Source organism: Castor canadensis, chromosome 6, assembly GCF_047511655.1.
Source record: "Castor canadensis chromosome 6, mCasCan1.hap1v2, whole genome shotgun sequence".
Lineage (NCBI taxonomy): Eukaryota > Metazoa > Chordata > Mammalia > Rodentia > Castoridae > Castor > Castor canadensis.
The window spans coordinates 40,609,516-40,627,633 of record NC_133391.1 but is presented as its reverse complement, the minus strand read 5'-3'; the positions used below and the strand labels follow the sequence as shown (position 1 = coordinate 40,627,633).

General features: G+C 44.2%; 1 protein-coding gene and 1 pseudogene across 9 annotated transcripts in view; one reads left to right on the top strand and one right to left on the bottom strand.

The window, feature by feature from the left end:
- The window catches only part of LOC109697108 (maestro heat-like repeat-containing protein family member 1), a 100,873-nt gene that overhangs the window by 10,473 nt on the left and 72,282 nt on the right, over nt 1-18,118 (bottom strand). For all 9 annotated transcript variants that reach the window (XM_074076289.1, XM_074076292.1, XM_074076296.1 and 6 more), the window contains 12 exons: nt 16,920-17,009; nt 11,454-11,558; nt 10,506-10,641; nt 10,026-10,123; nt 9,357-9,506; nt 8,343-8,497; nt 7,963-8,095; nt 6,987-7,180; nt 6,030-6,167; nt 5,702-5,819; nt 5,170-5,310; nt 4,694-4,867 (listed from right to left, as the gene is read on the bottom strand). In XM_074076289.1, coding sequence (XP_073932390.1) covers nt 4,694-4,867; nt 5,170-5,310; nt 5,702-5,819; nt 6,030-6,167; nt 6,987-7,180; nt 7,963-8,095; nt 8,343-8,497; nt 9,357-9,506; nt 10,026-10,123; nt 10,506-10,641; nt 11,454-11,558; nt 16,920-17,009 — 1,632 coding nt within the window. The remainder of the gene's footprint in view (nt 1-4,693; nt 4,868-5,169; nt 5,311-5,701; nt 5,820-6,029; nt 6,168-6,986; nt 7,181-7,962; nt 8,096-8,342; nt 8,498-9,356; nt 9,507-10,025; nt 10,124-10,505; nt 10,642-11,453; nt 11,559-16,919; nt 17,010-18,118) is intronic.
- Nucleotides 13,516-14,596, top strand: LOC109697107 (RNA-binding protein 3 pseudogene; annotated as a pseudogene).

Genomic DNA, 18,118 nt, shown 5'->3' with positions numbered 1-18,118 from the left:
TGTAATTCTGTGACCAGGAAAAATACCTTTAAAAGGACCATAAAGAACAGACACACCCATGTCACAAAATTCTTTGATTCTAAAGCCAACCCAGACTGTTTGTCTCCAGGTTGAGTGATAGGATCAAAACATGATAATTGGGAAGTTGCTAGGTGACCAGACATCCAGCTGACTAGTTCTGAACTGGAAACCTCTAGTCCAGTTAATAAATAGGTCCACCCTAGGTCCAAGACCTCCCTTGGAGTTCTAGCTCCCATCTTTTTTTTTTTTTTTTGCGGTACTGGGGTTTGAACTCAGGGCCTTCACCCTGAGCCACTCCACCAGCCCTTTTTTTGTGATGGGTTTTTTTGAGATAGGGTCTCGAGAATTATTTGCCCAGGTTGGCTTGGAACCATGATCCTCCTGATCTCTGCATCCTGAGTAGCTAGGATTACAAGCGTGCGTCCCCAGCACCCAGCTCTATCTCTCACCTTCTGACAGATTGTCTAAATATGTCGCTAGACTATTCTTCATACCTTACCCTGTTTTGTTACAATAAATTCTTAATAAAGTGCCTACCTCGTGACACACTCTTTTTTATGAGGCTCTCTGAAATGCTTTTCACTGTGAATCTCAAATTCCTGGAATAAGTGTGGAAACTAGAAAACTGAGGGAGACCCTCTTCTCATTCCCACCTCCAGGGATGAAACCTGAGTCCCTCCTGCCATTCCCATCTCCTGAGTATCATATCAGCCATCAAGTGGTGAACAGCCCAGCACTATTCTGAACAACATTCTAGAGATACACAAAAACCTCTAGTTATCCAAGGACATAATTAATAACTGAATCCTCAGAAAGGTTTTTGTTTCTCTTAAGATATTGAGTTCATTTTTAAAGTACTTAGAAATTTGAACTTTGACATTATAGATAAATCAATATAGACTAAAAAAAGTGATACTGCCATAAAATAACATAATAGCTATTGAGCTACCACACCATGAAACAGAAGAGAGAAATAAAGAGCAGCTGTGTCATTAAAAACACATAAAAGGCAAAGTGCTCACGGATGATAATCAGTCAATGAGTTTAATAGAATAATCAGTTAAAAAGGAGAATTTGTAAGAGGAGAGTCATTCCAGAAATTCTTCCCAAGTAGACAAATTGATGAGAAATATAAAAGAAAAATTAAAGGCTGAGGCAGAAGAATTGCAAGTTCAAGGCCAGCCTGGGCTACATAGCAAGAGCCTGTCTCAGAAGAAACAGAAAGAAAGGAAGCAATGGAGGGAGGGGAAGCAGGGAGGATAAACCCAAAGAAGCTCCAAAAACCATCACAGAAAGAAAAGAAGCCAAATTAACCACAACAAAAAGACAGAAGATAATGTTGATAAAACCATAGCCTTGCATAAGGGAGCCTCCTCAATTCTGCAGACTAAGCGAATGGTCAGGAGGTGCCTCTGCTACACTCTTCCCAGGTCATCAGGATGACATTGTGCAGATGGTGACCACTTAATATTTCTTGAATAGGCCTAAAATCCTGATTTCCACATTCAGCAATGGAGACAATAACAACCTTCCCATTATGAACACCTTTAACTACTGAATAAAAATGCCAGAAATATTTTCAAATGGGTAGCTAAGCTTTCAAGAAATTAAGAGAAGTCCCCGGGGACCAAAAAGGAAGCAGCTGCCCCTGTGGGAGGAGACATTACTAATCTCCACAACCCTGGGCAAGCACTGTACTATCTACTGAATCATCAGTTATAGATAAGCCAGCCAGCCATGGTGGGCTGCAGACAGAGTTCTAGGAGAAGCCCTGGTAACCAGGCTCTAGAACCCAGCAAGAGAACTCAAAATGCTCAGAGAAAGTGGAGAAATCCCTCATTTGTTTTTGTAGTCTCTCCCTCAGCTCACGGATGGAAGCCTGCAGGAGTCAAAACTCTGAGGGAGAGAAACTTTACATTCAGATGAGCAAGGAAGGTGGGGAAACACCTGTTGCTCCCCACTCTCTCTGCCTTCCTGCCACTAAGCACCAGATGTGCTATAGTCATAGAAGGGCCTGGCATTGCGCGGTAACTAAAGCCCAGCTCTCTGACCAGAAGGCCAGAGAAAGGGAGCCCCAGGGCACTGTGGAGCACCAGAGAAGTTGCAGAGAGGAAGTAATTGAGAAAGTGCTCCTACAAAGTTGTTTCTGAGCTCCATAAACAGCATACCACAGACTAGAACTGAGCTACAGAATAGCCTACTGTCAGGTCCCAGACTGGCCATTTGTAGCACAAATTCAGTAGCAAGACTTTGAACTCAGAACTGGCATGGAGTTATATCCCATAGAAGACTAGTCAGTCACAATTTGCAGATTGAAGTTACACAGGTCAATAGCCTGCTGAAACAAAAGTGTCAGTACTCTCAGGGGAAGCTTCAAAGTCTCATAATAGTCATTCTCTTTTTAGAGGGGAAGTTTGAACTCGGGATCTTGAACTTCTTGAGGAAAGTGCTCTACCACTTGAGCCCACCCCTAGCCCTCAAAGTCCTGTAATATTCATTATGTCCATGATACAACCCAAAATTATTCAGCATGCAAGGAACCAGAAGAATCTTAACTCAGACAGGAAAAGACAACGGGTATGCCAAAGTCAAAATGTTAGAATTATGTGATAAAGAATTTAAAGTGAGCTGGGGATGGTGGTATGCACTGCACTTGGGAGGCTGAGTCTCCCAAGGAAAATCACTGGAATCTAGGAGTTTGTGATAAGCCTGGGTAAGACAGACTCTACCTCCAAACACACAAGCAGAACCTTAAAGTGGTTATTATATGAAGTGTTCTAAAGAGCAACAGTAAACCCTCCTGAAATGAATACAGAAATAGAAAGTCTGGGCAAAAAAAAAAAGAAGAAGAAGAAGAAGATATAAAGAACTGTGTGCCATAATCCTAGCTACTTTGAGAGGCTAAGATCAGGAGGATCTCGGTTTGAGGCCAGCCTGGGTAAATAGTTCACAAGATCCCATCTCCAAAATAACCAGAGCAAAATGGACTGGAGGTGTGGTCAAGTGGTAGAGTGTGTGCTTTGTAAGTATGAAGCCCTGAGTTCAAACCCCAGGCCTGAAAAAAAAGAATTAAGGCTGGCAGAGTGGCTCAAGTGGTACAGTACCTGCCTAGCAAGCACAAGGCCCTGAATCAGCACCACCAGAAAAGAAAAAAGAAGTTTAAATTGTGTGCTACACATGTGAGAGAAGAAAAGAGTAGAAAATTTTGAACTGAGAAATACAAAATTAAGTAGCAAAATGGAGATGTCAGAGGAAAGAATTAGTGGACTTGAAGACAGATCAACAAAAATCACCCAATCTGAACTAAGAGAAAAATGATTGAAAGCAAAAAGAATCTTGTGAATCATAAGACATTTGTGTCAAAGAGGAAGAGAAGAAAGCCTGTGACACTTAATTTTTTTGACGATGTAATCACTAAAAATTTCCCAAGTTTGGTGAAAGATAGAAACTTAGGGATTCAAGAAACTCAGTGAACCCCAAACAAGCTAAAACCAGAGAAATGTACACCTAGACACAACAGAAACCACTGAGAACAGAACACAAACAAGAGGCAAAACGAAGACATCTAGACATTTCTAGATCAAGACAGAACGGAGCCACAAAGGAAACCACAGAGGAAAATGAATCTAGAATGGAGGACAGAGCTGCAGGAGGAAAAGGTGAACAAAAGAATTTGCAAACATATATGTAGATAAACCCAAGGGAATGTTGACTATGTAAGATAATAACAGTCACAATGATGGGGATGCAAGGATCAGACCAAGAGATTTAAAAAGGAAGTTGAACTTAAGTGCTAGACACCATTATCATATAACATAAGATAAGACGGTACGCCAGGTTCCAGTGGCTTATGGCTATCATTCTAGAAATAGAAAGAAAGAGAGAGATTGATTATATACAGATATATAGATATATAGCATTGTAAGGCTCATGTTATTTGAATGGAGGAAAAAGATTATCTTCAGGCTTTGTGAAGTCAAGTGTACATTCTGACTTTTAAAAACAAACTGAATGAATCAGACAGTGTCCTTGCCATTTTGGGGTGTCTAGGGTCATAGAAGAGATGAGACTAATATATAAATAATTCAAACCCAAGGTTCACAGCTAGAAAACATCATAAATGCCAGAGCAGGAGTTCCTATAAGCATGTCTATTTCAGGAATGTGAAGTCCCTCCCAATCTACAATTCTATGATGAGTGAGGAGGATAAGGGGTGTGAATATTGGTAAATTCAAGTTTCTGACTCTTAAATTTCTCTTGCCACAAGAATCCTAGCATTCTAAAGACCTCGTATTGTGTGGTAGGAGGACAGAGCTATTATCTTCTCTAGTCTTCATAGCATGAGTGAAGTCTGCTGGAGAAAATTGCTGGGAACCAGAATCAATTTCCTATCAGTATGTGGCTTTGTATTTTTGGAACAATGGCTTCTTTGGGGAATTTCTGATGAGAGAACAAGTGAATGAACGTGTGCCACATCTGATGTGATGAGACATTTAGGGTGTCCTATGCACTGCTTTAAGAATCCAAATCGCCTTTTCTCTGCCTCACAGTTATTTCAGTCTTCAACCACAATCCTTGAACCAAAACCCAATACTCTTAGTTTAGCTTCCAAGGTTCATCTTCAGCCCCAGCCTGTATTGCTTCCAACCAGTTCAGGAACGTTGACCCATACATCATTGATGAGTGGACACAGTTGCTTGGAGATGCTACAAAAGATCAGCTTGGTGTCCTCCCCCAGCCTGTGGTAGATGATGTTCCTCAGGGCCTTCACCGCCTGCACTGTCACTCGCGCCTCATTCTTCAGGAAGTCTCTCAACAGTGGAACCAGGCTCTTAAGAGCCTCTGACTATTTAGGAAAAGGCAGAGATCACTGATCAATCACAAAGATCACACAGTATCTGCAGACAGGCTTTGAGAAAATAGATGGCACCTAAGTGAGACCAACATGGGAATTGTAGAGGTGATATGGAAGAAATGGAAAGGGAAGGTTCTGGGTGGTGAGGACCAGTCTATGGAGACCTGAAAACAAGGAGCCCTGGGACAGGGGGCTGAGGAATATACAAAGGCATGGGCAACTGAGAGACCCAAGAGAGGGGGATCCAGTGCTTCGGAGACCAGCACTGGACCCCAGTCCTCCCAGTCCCTTACATGTTTTGGGTGCAGTGCCAGGTTACTGATTCCTCGGAGACCAATTTCCTTCATAATGAGGCTGGGTTCCTTGATCCACCTGACTAGATTGTCCACACAGTCTTGACCCAGGGTCTCTGCCACTGTTCGATGCCAGAGGAGCTGTAAGGGTGAGGTGATCATAGCTATGGATAGAGAAAGTATCATAGGTACCCAGTGCTCCCCCAGCCTGCCCTCAGGCCCCATTCTCAATTCAGGCCTGTGTCCAGTTGAAAGCACATGGGGTTAGAGACCAACAAGAAGGAGACAATGCTGATGAGACTTAGATTTTGAGCTAGGATCCATAGATCATTCTAGATCTGCTAGTCTCCTGTCCAGATTTTCCCTGCCTCCTTTAACCAGGCCCCTAAAATGCCAAGGAAGGGAGCCCCATTTTAGATGTCTTGATTCTAGTCCTTCCTATTTTCTAGGAAAATTTTTTTAAGTCTATTAAGTGGCTCCTGAGTTGCAAGAAATGAATGGCTAGTGTGGCTGACCTCTCCCCAGCTTTCACCTGCACGTAGAAGGTCCTGGCCGTGACCTTCTGGCGGTGATCCAAGCTATAGAGCATGTTCCTGACACGGTTCAGGAATCGGTGCAGGATGAAGGTTTCACAGTTCTTCACGATGCCACTGGGATGAGAAACAGGAAGCCAGGAGTTGGTGGATGTGACCAGGAACCAGTGTACTCAGAACAGGGGAGACATGAGGGCTGTGGAATCAGAGACCAGAAGGCCAGGAGACGGAAAAGGGAGGGTTGGGGGCTACTATATTTGAGTGCTGGGACTGGGAGATGGGGGTCAGACAACTGGGATACAAAGGTGGTTGGGGGAAAGGTCTCACCTTGTCAAGTCCATGATCCCTATGTAGTAAGATTTGGGGCTGGACAGAAGGTCCCAGCAGTGATGTTCACTGGCATAGATCACCACGCTATCATATGCAGCCGCCATGAACACCAACTTCACTACCTCCAAGGTACAACTGAAAGCCACCACCATTGTGAAAAGGAAGGGACAGAAGAATAAACAAGGCATTATGCCCTGGCTTGCACTCCTCTGCTGGCAAACTAGCAGACAGTTCTTGACTTTGGATGCAAGGTTCTGCCTTCCTGCTGATGGTTCTGAGGAACCATCAGCAATTTTCTCTTCTACTCGCTCCTCCAACTCTGGTCCTCGACCAACTAGAGTCCTGTGAAAGAGGCTATGGAGATGTCAAGTGCCATGGTTTTCAATTATGTTCTCCAGGACACAGAAGCAGGGCTAGGGACTCTCCTCATGTCCGCATCTACCTAATCAGAATATCTCTGCTCTATTGCTTTCACTTTCATGTAAGATTTCACTGGAATTACACATTCTGATATAAAAGCCAAAACAATATGTTAACCACTTATTCAGGAGTCTAACCCTCCATTTCACACATGAGGAAAATGAAGTCTAGTAGTGACTTGAATGAGGCCAGTGACACAGTCAAGCCAGAGGCCAGCCAGACTGTCTCAAATGGTCAAACCCACAAGAAAAAAACGCCATCGTCTTGCGGCTGTCACTTGCCATCTAACCTGAATCTTTTCATGCGTGGTTATGAACATGAATTGTGTGAATCAGAAGGCTGTATGCAATAATAGGATTAGTGGCAGATTTGGAAATCTGTGAGAGTATTTTAGTGTCCGTGCTGCAGCACCCACACCCCTAGGCTGCCTCCCTTCTACTGCTCCTTCCTGGCATCCTGAAGGGATTGGCATGTGGTTATCCAGGGCTCTCAGCAACTATTTCCATTCCTCCTTTACATGGAGGCCAGGCTTACCTAGCAGGGTCAAAGGGCTTGCTCTTGCTGCCCAGGGCGCCCTCCTTGCTGTAAACCAACATATTCTGGGGAGGACTTTGCTCAATCACCCAGTAGAGATGACATAGCACAGCCAGCAGCAGCCGGGGATACAGTTCTCTGACGGCCTCCTGGCTGGGAGGCCCTGACAGCATCTCACACAAGGCACATGTTACCTAGGAGATGGGAAAGCAGAATTGACAGGATTCCTCACACTGAGAGCATAGGCTGGACTTAGCCCTGTGCTCCCTACAGCTGCCTGATGGGGGCAGTTTATTTTTGACTCCACCTTGTAGGAAATGCCCCAAACTGAAAACCCATACCCCAGTCCTAGGGAAATGCTATCTGCTTTCTCTTCTGCTCCCTTGACATTACAAATGAACAGGGAGCAGGCATTGTGGTTCCCAGTGACTCAGGAGGCTGAGGCTGGAGGATTGCTTGAACCCAGGCATTTGGGGCCAGCCTGGGCAATATAGTAAAAGCCCACAAAGGAGAAAGGAAGAAAGGGAGGGAAGGAGGGAAGGAGGGAGGTAGGGAGAGAGGGAGGGAGGGAGAGAGGGAGGGAGGGAGGGAAATAAAATAGTTGAACCAATCCAGCAAAAGATGATTTGGGACAAACTTTATCACCCCAATTCCAAACAATTAAACTTCTCTCTTATCCCCCATGCACATTCCAGGCTACCAACAAAATGATGTCATCCCTAGAATCAGGACACAGAAAAGGTTGATTAACCCTGCAGTATCAACTTCCTGTCCATAAAACAGTATTAATCCCTGCCCACCCTCCATCATTCAGTTCCAAAGGCTAAAGAGCTAATCCAAAATACAGTATTAATAATTCCAGTGTTAACCCTCTCCACCTTGACCTTCCCCAATGCCTACTTGGCCCCTCAGACCAAGCCCTTTGATCTTCAGCACTACCCTGAAGCTCCCAGTCCCTCTCCTGCCTGGCACTGACCGCCACGGGCTGGAAGGCCATCTCCTTGGTGTCCTCCCTGGGGTTCTTCTCCAGGATATTGATGAGTAGCTGAAGGATCTTGATGGTGGTCCCTCGCTGGGTGCCAAATGTTCTCCACAAGGTCAGTTTGGTTCTGCAGGACCCAGGGACAGGTAGGTCATGGGCCATGCTGACCGTGCTCCCAGAACGTCTCAGTCATAGACCCTTAAAGAGCCAGTACTCAGGGGCTGGAGGGAGTGGGACCAATGAGGAACATGGAAATGAGGCTTCGCTGGGATCAAAGAGAAGGAAGGGAGAAAGCATCTATGTGCAGTGATTTTGTTCTGGGAATGGGCTGGGCAACGGAAGGGCTACTGCGTTTCAGGCTGTGTCCCCAGTACCTGTCCCAAGGCAAGGGCTTGTTAAGCAGCATGGGCACCACAGCATCAGTGTTGCTGCCTGCCAGTGAGCACATGACCTGCTGAATCTCCTCCCTGGTGCTGGGCTCCTGTTGCAAGTTGAGTCGTTCAAGGATCCCCTCCACAATCTGTTCGATCTATGGGGAAAGCTTTAGTGTCTGCAAAGCCTTCCTTCTTACCTTCCTCTATCAGCTCAAGTTTCTGCAATTCAAGGGCCTCATTGCAATCCTGTCTTGAGACACAGTTCCGAGGATGCCAGAAGTCAGAACAGCAGAGGCCACAGAATGAAGTCCAGAAGCTGGTGCCAAGGTCAAGTGCCTGCCCATAGACTCAAAGTCCACAGAGGAGAGGAGTTCCTGGGCTACTACTCAGGAGCAACAAGACACTCCACAAGGAACACTCTAGAGCTTCCCCCAACACACACCCCAGCTGGCATCAGCTTTTGACCCACAAAACTGCAAAAACACCTGGTATTAGAGGTGTGAGGACCACAGGAACTGCCTTGGACCTCAGGTCCCAAATACGTGGCCTTTGGGAAGTCTATGCATCCCTATAAAGTTCATATAAAAGGGTTGGTGACCTCCCAAAGAGGAGCACATGTGACCCCATTTTCCAGGGATTTTTTAGTGAAGTAGGAAATGCAGATTTTTATGCAAACCCTTCCCATTTAAAGTCATTCCATGCATTTGTTGATTTGCAATCCTCAATCTAAGTCCCCTGATGCCCCAAAGAATGAGGGTACATCCCCCAATTATGCTTCCTTATGCTCTGGCTACTGAGCCCTCCAGCTACCTGCACCCCTGAAGGTGGTTGTTATTAACTGAGGAAGCAGCCCCAAGACAGGAGCAGCTATAAGCTCAAGATTACAATGTCAGAGCTCATCCAAGCCTACATTTATAACTGAGTGAATGAGGCCAGCAGAGGAGAAGGGACTTGCCCAAGGCACTTCAGAAAAGAACCCAGGACTTGCAGGAGCCTGCCACAAAGCCATACTACCTTTATCACGTCTTTGCCCCGTTCTTTCATGACAGCGTTCATCAGCTGGGCTGCAGCCAGAGACACCTTGGCCTTGCTGTCCGTCAGGCCCTCCATGGCCATCAGCACCAGGTTGGTGAGCTGGATTTGGGTGAAGTACTCTGCAAATGCCTGCCACAGGAGGATTAGTCTGGGCATGCACAGGTCCCCTGCCAGACATGGCTTAGTGTGTCCTTCTGAGTTAGGGGATGTGGGAGACCCCCTCTTGGGATCAAGGCACACATTCATCCTAGGTTTATATTATCTACTTAGCTCCTAGAGGACATTTTTAGACAGGACAGAGTCTTTGGGGGTGTGAGGAGAAAACACTGGCAATGTGATGCTTGAGGCAGAGGTTATAGGGCAGAGGACTGTCCTTAGTGACATTTCTTTGAGGCTTGAGTTGGAGCTACACAAAGCATCAGACCTAATGCTTCTGGGGTGTGAGCATAAAGAATAGATTAGGTCTAGAGGTGCTCCAGAGATCATCCTGGATGGAACACTGCATGGGAAAATTTCCCCTAAAGAAAAATTTCACATCCAGTGATAGAGAAGGAAGTCAGATGGGATGAGAGAGTCCTACCAAGGGGTCCATAATGTGATGTAAGTGAAAGGCCAAGCTCCTCCACCTTGTGTTGGCCACACCCTCACCTTGGCAATTTCATAGATGTTGTTATGGAACACATGAGCACTGTAGACTTCACTCTTGTCTTCTTCTTCCCACAAGCCTTGTTTCTTCCTCATCATCTCTGAAACAAAGACACCAGCTCCACCCCTCAGACAGAGAAGACTTTGGCTTCCCCTTTCCAAGTGTTCAGGGACCCTGACCTCACCACAAACACTGACTGAACTAAACCAGCTTGGGGATAGGTATTTCCTATGACGGGAGTGGGAGAGTCAATGTCAAAAGAACCCTCCCTTTGCCTCAGACCAAGACAGAACTGTGCAGAAACTAATTTGAAAGGACTGTTGCCTGAGTAGGTATTTGATCCCAAGAAGGAGAAATATCTGTGGATGTTTGAAGAACTCAGGCAAATTCTTTGTTCTTACTCTTCAGGAACAGAGTGTGTGGGAATGGCCAGGCCTAAATGGGAGGCTGGGTGGGGAATGAGGAGAGAAGGCCCTCCATACGCTTTTGCAGCAAGAGGATGCAGTAGAGGTTGTAAACAGCCTGGGAAGACAGGAAGGAGATGTTGTCCACTGGGTCCTGACACCGTATGGCCAGCAGCCTCACCAGGGGTCCCAGTCGAGTGAACTGGATTTCCACCTAGGGAGGAGAGCTGGAATCATAAATTATCTCAGAAACTCCTTCAGGCTAGATTATCACAGGAAAAGAACTAAGAAAAAGGCAAGGGTAGAACTAAGTGAGATTAACATGAATGGAAGGGCTGGGGGTGTCGCTTGGTGGTAGATCAAGTGCTTATCACACACGAGGGCCTGGGTTTAATCTCATATTCATACACACACACACACACACACACACACACACTAGACAGACAAGTTGTGGCTATAAGACCCATATAGGATCACAGTTTGGAAATGCTCTTAGATTATTCCCCCTTTCTTTGCCTCTTGCTATCCCACTCATGAAACTTTCCCTGATCCATCACTTAGAATCATTTGCGTTTTGACATCTTGTTCCTGCCACATTTGTTTTGCTCATTCTTATCATCTCCTACTCCCATCTGTTCTGTGCATGCCTTTCTTCCAGTTAACTGGAAGATCCAAGAAGACAAGCAACCGTCTCAGTCATCCGTGCTTCCTCCATAATGTATATAAAGCACATAAGCAGTGCCTGGCATGAGGCAAGTGTTTGGTGACCATTGGCATGAATGCAGACTGAACCAAATGGAGTGGTATGGAATCAGCAGAGGGAGAAAAAGGCCAGATGATGTTGGGGGAAGGAAAGAGGGAGACAGGAAAGAACAAGATGGGTGCACAGAGAAAATAGAAGATGGGGCCAGGAGAGGGATGGTAAGGCTAGGGGACTGTGGCCAGGTGCTACACATGATATAGTTTGGGATAAAGATGACCAGAGGGGGTACCAGGGCCCAGGCTATAGGGAAGATACCCACTCACTTCAAAATTATTCATTTTAACAGTGAAACCAAGAATCCGAGCAACACACCACATGGCCCGTTCCCGCTCATTGTCCTTTTGGGAATTCAGCCACGAATCCAGTAGCTGAAAGGAAAAAAGGAGAGGCATGATTAGCTTCTTCCCAAAGGGTAGAAAGATAGCCTGAGCCTTCCTTTTGCAAAGGACCAGGATCATAACTCTTAGAGCCTAGAGGCAGATCTTATGTGAGTCTGGCACCAGGAGCCTGTTTCCCCAGCCCCCCAATTTTTTCCTGATATGTTAGACGGTTTACCATTGGGGCCTCTTTCTCTCAAGTTTAAGCAGCGACTCTCAAATGATGTTGGCCCCAATGGGTCAACATTCCCACAGTTCCCCCACCCACCACTCCCATTCTTCAGTAGCTTTTTAATTTTAAATATCACCAGTTCACAACCACTACTAAATGAATGACGCTTAAAGGCTACGAACATCACAGTTGGGAGAAACAGCCAGACACTATGTGCCTTTTGGTGAAAGAAGACAAAAGTACCTATGAAGTAACCTCGCCAAAAGTTAAGCCTAAATCTAATCAAGCCTCATCAGGAATTACTGGACAGAGGAACTCGTTAAATGGCCCTAAAAGGATGTAATCAGTGCAACACAGAATATGGAAAATTTACAGAATAATTTGGTTTCTTCAAAGAAATCTCAGGGGGAAAAAAATGACAGAAGGGAAATCTGCAGGTTAAGAGACATAAGCAACAAAATTAACCGGCAGAAACGTGTGCCTTACTTGGAACCTTATTCAAATGGACAGATTTGATTTTCATCAGGAGGGGTATAGCTTAGTTCCAGAGCACTCGCTCAGCCTGCATAAGGCCCTGGGTGCATCCCTAGCTCCACAAAAGATGAGATAATCAGGAAAAATTAAATATTGATATTAGGAAATGAAATTGAAGTTAAATTTCAAACAATGATAACACAGATATATTTTTAATGGGAGTTCTTATCTTTTTAGATAAACACATTAAAATATTTATGGGTAAAGTCATGTGAATTTTCTTCAAAATAATCCAGGGGTAAAGAAGTTGGGTGTGTGAGGAGTATAGGTAAATAAAATTGGTTGTGATTAATCCTTGAAACTGGATGATGATACCTGAGGGTTCTTTACAGTACTCACTCCATTTCTGTAGGTGCTTGAGACGATGATAAAAAATTAAGAAAATGAGGGCTAGAGGTATGACTCAAGCAGTAGAGCACCTGCTTTGTAAGCATGAAGCCCTGAGTTCAAACCCCAGGTCAACCGGAAAAAATTAAGAAAATAAAAATGGAAAATCAGAAACAATAAAAGCAGAGTCCCTCAAAGAGCTGTTAAAGGAAGAGAATGATAACAGGAGGAGCTCGGGAGCATCCGAAATGAAAGAAGGCCAACAGAAATGACAAATACCACCGGAAAGACGATAGACTATTCTTTCATTTATTTATTTATTTATTTATTCATTTATTTTCCTTTCTCCTTTTATCATTTTAGACTATTTTTTCATTGTATTCTCTGAAGAATGCTGGATGGCTCAAAGAAACTATGACAAAATTGATATGGTTTTTAATGCATGTAAACTTAATACATGACACAGCAAAGAAGCAAAGAATAAAGGAACCTATGTGGTGATAAAATGTCTACATTTCACTTAAATAATAAAACATTGTTCCTACAAAGTAAAAAGTTTCTGAGTAGCCTGTAATCCCTAAAGCAACCGCTCTAAAATCTATTTAAAGAAATACAATAAAAAAACACGATGGGACTTGTGGTAGAGCAAGTGGTACTCACCTAGCAAGCTCGAGGAAAAAATCAGAGAAACAAAGCACAATTAATAAAGCAGTAGACCCAAAGCCATAGCAACGATTTCTTTAAAAGTAAATTGGACTAAACACACCAACTAGAAGACACAGGTGGTCACAATTGATTTTTTTAAAAATTTTTTGAGACAGGGTGGTTCCAGGTAGTCCAGGCTAGCCTTGAACTCACAATCCTCCTGCTTCCACTTCCCAAGTGCTGGGACCACAAGTGTCACCATTTTGCCGAATGAGTGGAGTTTCCAGTGAGCGTTTTTGGTTTGTTTGTTCATTTGTTTTTGAGAAAGGATCCTTCTATGCTATGTAGCCCAGGCTGGCCTCAAATTTTCAATTCTCCTGCCTCAGCACCACCATACTCAGCTTAATTCCCTAGTTTTGATAGTACATAGATGACATAAAACATTACCAGAAGCCAAGCATAATGATCCCAGTACAAGAATGAGGCAAGAGGATCATGAGTTCAAGGTTAGCTTGGTCTACATAGTAAGTTCAAGTACATACAAGACCCTGTCTTAAAAAAAAAAAAAAGACTGGGGATGTAACTTAATGGTACAACGCTTATCTAGCATATGCAAGGTCCTGGGTTTGAGCCCAGAGGGTTCATTTCCTCTAGGGAAAGCATTCAAAGGACTCCACGTATTACTTCTGAAACTCCCTGTGACTCTATTTCGTTTTGCAATTAAAAGTTAAATAAGGACACTAGCAGCAAAAATATTGGAAGCTATTCTTCCTGCTCCTCAGACCTTGTTGCCAGTCTGGACTCTTTGCTTTTAAGTTTCCAGGACTCGAATGCATTGCCTTGTCTTCTGAAGAAGGAACACTCTTCGTGGGAGGGCTAACCGATGAGCAAGCCCTGGAAGACCACTTCAGCAGCTTCGGGTCTAGACTCAACAATCCCAGGATTTTTGGCTTCATCATCTTCACCAATGCAGAGCATGTCTCCAGCCATGAAAGCCATGACTGAAGAGTGCCTGGATGGTCACCAGAGCCATGTGGACCATGCAGGCAAATCCACCTGGGGCACCAGAGGGTTGTCTTTGGGGCACACAGGTGTGGTCACAGCTACTCTAGAGGTGACGGGGACCAGGGATATGGGAGCAGCAGGTATGACAGTCAACCTGGGGGATATGGACATGGATACTGATGGTCCAGAGACTACAGTGGCATCCAGGGTCGTTATGACCGTTACTGGGGAGGAAATTATAGGGATAATTATGACAACTGAGATGTGACACGTACACATGTAATATACATAAGGAGTAACACTTCTGATCCAGGATCATCCTTCCAAATCTCTGTGCTAATAAAGATTGTTGGAGCTGTGATAAAACATCTGCTTTAGTACATCAAGTTTTATTTTTGAATTGAGCTCCCAAGGTAGCTTGTTAAAAACCTTTTAGAAAGCCCCATGTGTTCTTTAAGAATTTTTTTCCCATTTAAAGACAAATTCTGAGACATTGGTGGAATTCAGATATTTTTCTTTTTATCAAGTTTTTTGTTTGGGCTCTCAGGATTATTGCTTCTGACAAAAAACAAAAAGTTTTGACAGACTGATTTTTTTAATGAATATGTATCTAAGGACATTTTTAAAACTTGTATATGATGTTTGTCATGGCCAGAAAGTGATTTCTGAATGTACCTATAAGCAATCTTAATCAACAACACGATTACTTAAGAGATGTTTTTTATTCAAGATCACTGATTATATAGAAGAGTGTCTTTAAAATGTTTGTCCCATTTTTTTAATACTGGAAGAAAAAATATTCTGTTGTATCTCACATAGTATTTAGGATGTCCTTCATGGAGCCGATTAAAAAGATGAAACCTGAAAAAAAAAAATAGGAGCCAGCCCAATATCTACCTACAGGGGATTGACTGAATAAATTATAGTACATCTACATGTTATATGTAACTATAAAGGAAAAAAATAAGGTGTTCCTATCATAAAAGAATAAGTGTCTGAGGTGATGGAGGTGGCAATTGTCCAGATCTCACTAACCATTACACACACTGTATACATGTATTAAAATAACACACTGTGCCACATACATATGTTAATCTAAAATGTATTTTAAGATGAAAAATAAGAAATATATCTGTAAACTGATGTGAATAAGTGAAAAAAACACTGGATAGAACACACAACCTACTATGTGAGAAAAGAAGGGAAGTAAGTTCCCCGGGGGTGTGGTTCAAGTGGTAGAGTGTTTACCTAGCAAGTGCAAGGCCCTGAGTTCAAACTCCAGTTTCACCAAAAAGAAAACCCTGCAAAGAAATCTTAAATTTCAGAGGATAGCTAGGGAACAGGATATTGGAGAAAAGGCCAAAGTATCACACTAACATTAGCCTAAGGTAAATCAGATCAATAAAAAGACAAACAACTCAATTCAAAACCTGGCAAATTTCTTGAACTTGCACTTGATCCTTTGAGTCAAGCAGTTGGTAAACATGATCTCACTCAGTTACCAAAATGACTGTATGTACCAGGTACTGCTGTCATCCTGTTGTCTAGGGAAAAAAAGGCTGTGAGAAGTTAAATAAATCCCCAAGGTGACACAAGGTCTAGAACTGCAGTGTATGGAAGTCCAGAGGCCATGCCTCTAGCTTCCATCTGCTATAAAGGAGCAGAGTGGAATTGGGAGAGAAGGAGGCCACGCAGTGGGAAAAGGGGAAGAAGCAAGTTCTCAGTGAGAAGAATGACTTTGTTTGGACCCCAGCTGTGATCCCCCTTCCCTCAAATCCCTGCATCACTGGAATCTAGACCTAAAACGTGTGTGTGTGTGTGTGTGTGTGTGTGTGTGTGTGTGTGTAAAATACATATATGCATATACACACATATAGAATACATACACATGAGCATGTGTGAGATACACAAATATGTCTGTATATGCACACATATAACATGAATGCAATTGTGGGATTATTTGGGAAGCTGAGGGGAGAGGGGAAGAGAATGACGGGAAATGAATAACATCCAAATACGTTGTATCTGTGTTTGAAGATGGTATAATGAAACTCACTGAAAGCTGTTGAAAAACAGGGAGGGGGGCTGGGAAAAAAGAGCAAGAGAGAACTCAAAGTGCAGCACCTGCATGTCCCCCTTTGTACAATTAACACACGCTAACGACAGTACTAGCGAATGGAAAAAGCCCCTTCCTTCCAGTTCTACCTCTACCTGTCTTTTGACTCTTGTTCCCAACTATAAAGAGCTGATAAAATTCCTGCCTACCCAGAACCTCAGAATGTGACCTTGTCTGGAAATAAGGTCATTGTAGATATGATCAAGTTGAAAGTGAGTTCATTCTGGATTAAGGTAGCCCTATCTAATCCAATGACTGTTGTCCTTAGTAAGAGGGACACACACACACACACACACACACACACACACACCCCAAGAACATGCCATGTGAAAGAAGATGGGGAAACAGAGATTGGAGTGACATGTTTATAAGATCAAGGGTTGCCAGGAATCACTGGAAGCCAGAGGTGAGCTTCTAGTGGGAAGCAACCTGCCACCACTTTGACTTTGGACTTGTCTCCCTCACAACTGAATGTATTTCTATGGGTTTAAGCCAGCCAGTTTTGATGCAGCTGTTATCAAGGCAGCCCTAGGAAATGAGCACGTTCACTGACCTCCAAGCAGGTGGGGATCCGAGTGGGTTCCTCAAGGACCATCGCTTCCATTAGCTTCCGGAGAGCATGCATGGTCTCCCTGAACAGTTCCTGAGAGGGAAGAGGGACTCAGCATTGTGGAGAGGACAGTCCCATCCTTCCACTAACTGCTTGGCCTTCCTGGCTCAACTCTGCCCCACAAGCTTCCCTGAATTTCCAGGTCCCTCTCGCCTGCTACCTTAAATAAATCCCTCTGTTATGTTCACACAACAGGCTGGAAGTTCCTGGACAATACAGCTTCCCTCTCCAATCCCCTCACCCCACTTCCTATACTGGGCCCCTGGGCCTCTGCCCCACTGGGGACAGGGCAGGCTGGCCTGGTGGTCTGCAAGGAAACTGATTCATGAAATCAGGGACATTGGGTTTCTACCTCAGTGATTAATGATCTAAGTGGATCTGTCCAGCACTAGAAACTCTTTGCCAAAGCATTATAAAGAAAATAGGCAGACTGGGAGTGTGGTTCAAGTGGTAGAACGTCTGAGTTCAACTACCAATACCACTCCCCTCCCCGGAAAAAAGAAGAAGATAGGCCATCTGCCTGTGAGAGCATCTATGGAATAGTTGTGGGCCTCCAAAACTGGTAAGAAAAGGAAATGAAAGGGAAAAGCAGCTGACAAGGAATCTACCTCCTGATTAAAGCCACTTTTACTAGGATTCCCATTTTCCACTGGGATTTCTAGTCTGCCCCATACATGGAAAAACCCTGTCAAAATGCCCACCTCAGTGGGCACAGTGGCTCACGCTTGTAATTCTAGCCACTTGGGAGGCTGAGATCAGGAGGAACAGGGTTCTGGCCCATCCTAAGCAAAAAGTTCGAGAGACGCCACCTCAACCAATAGCTGGGTGCAGGGCAGCCTTCCTGACATGGCAGGAAGTTGAGATTGGCAGGCCAGTCCAGACAAAAATGTTCATGAGATCCCATCTCAATGGAAAAAAAGCTGGGTGTGGTGGCACATTGCCTGTCATCCCTATGGTGGGAAGCCTAAATTAGGATTGTGGTCCAGAATGGCCTGGGCAAAAGGCAAGACCTTATCTCCAAGAGGAAAAAAACAGAGCAAAAAGGGGGTATGACTCAAGTGGTAGAGCACCTGCCTAGCAAGCATAAGGCCCTGAGTTCCAACCCTTGTAACGCCAAAAAAAAAAAAAAAAAAAAAATTCCC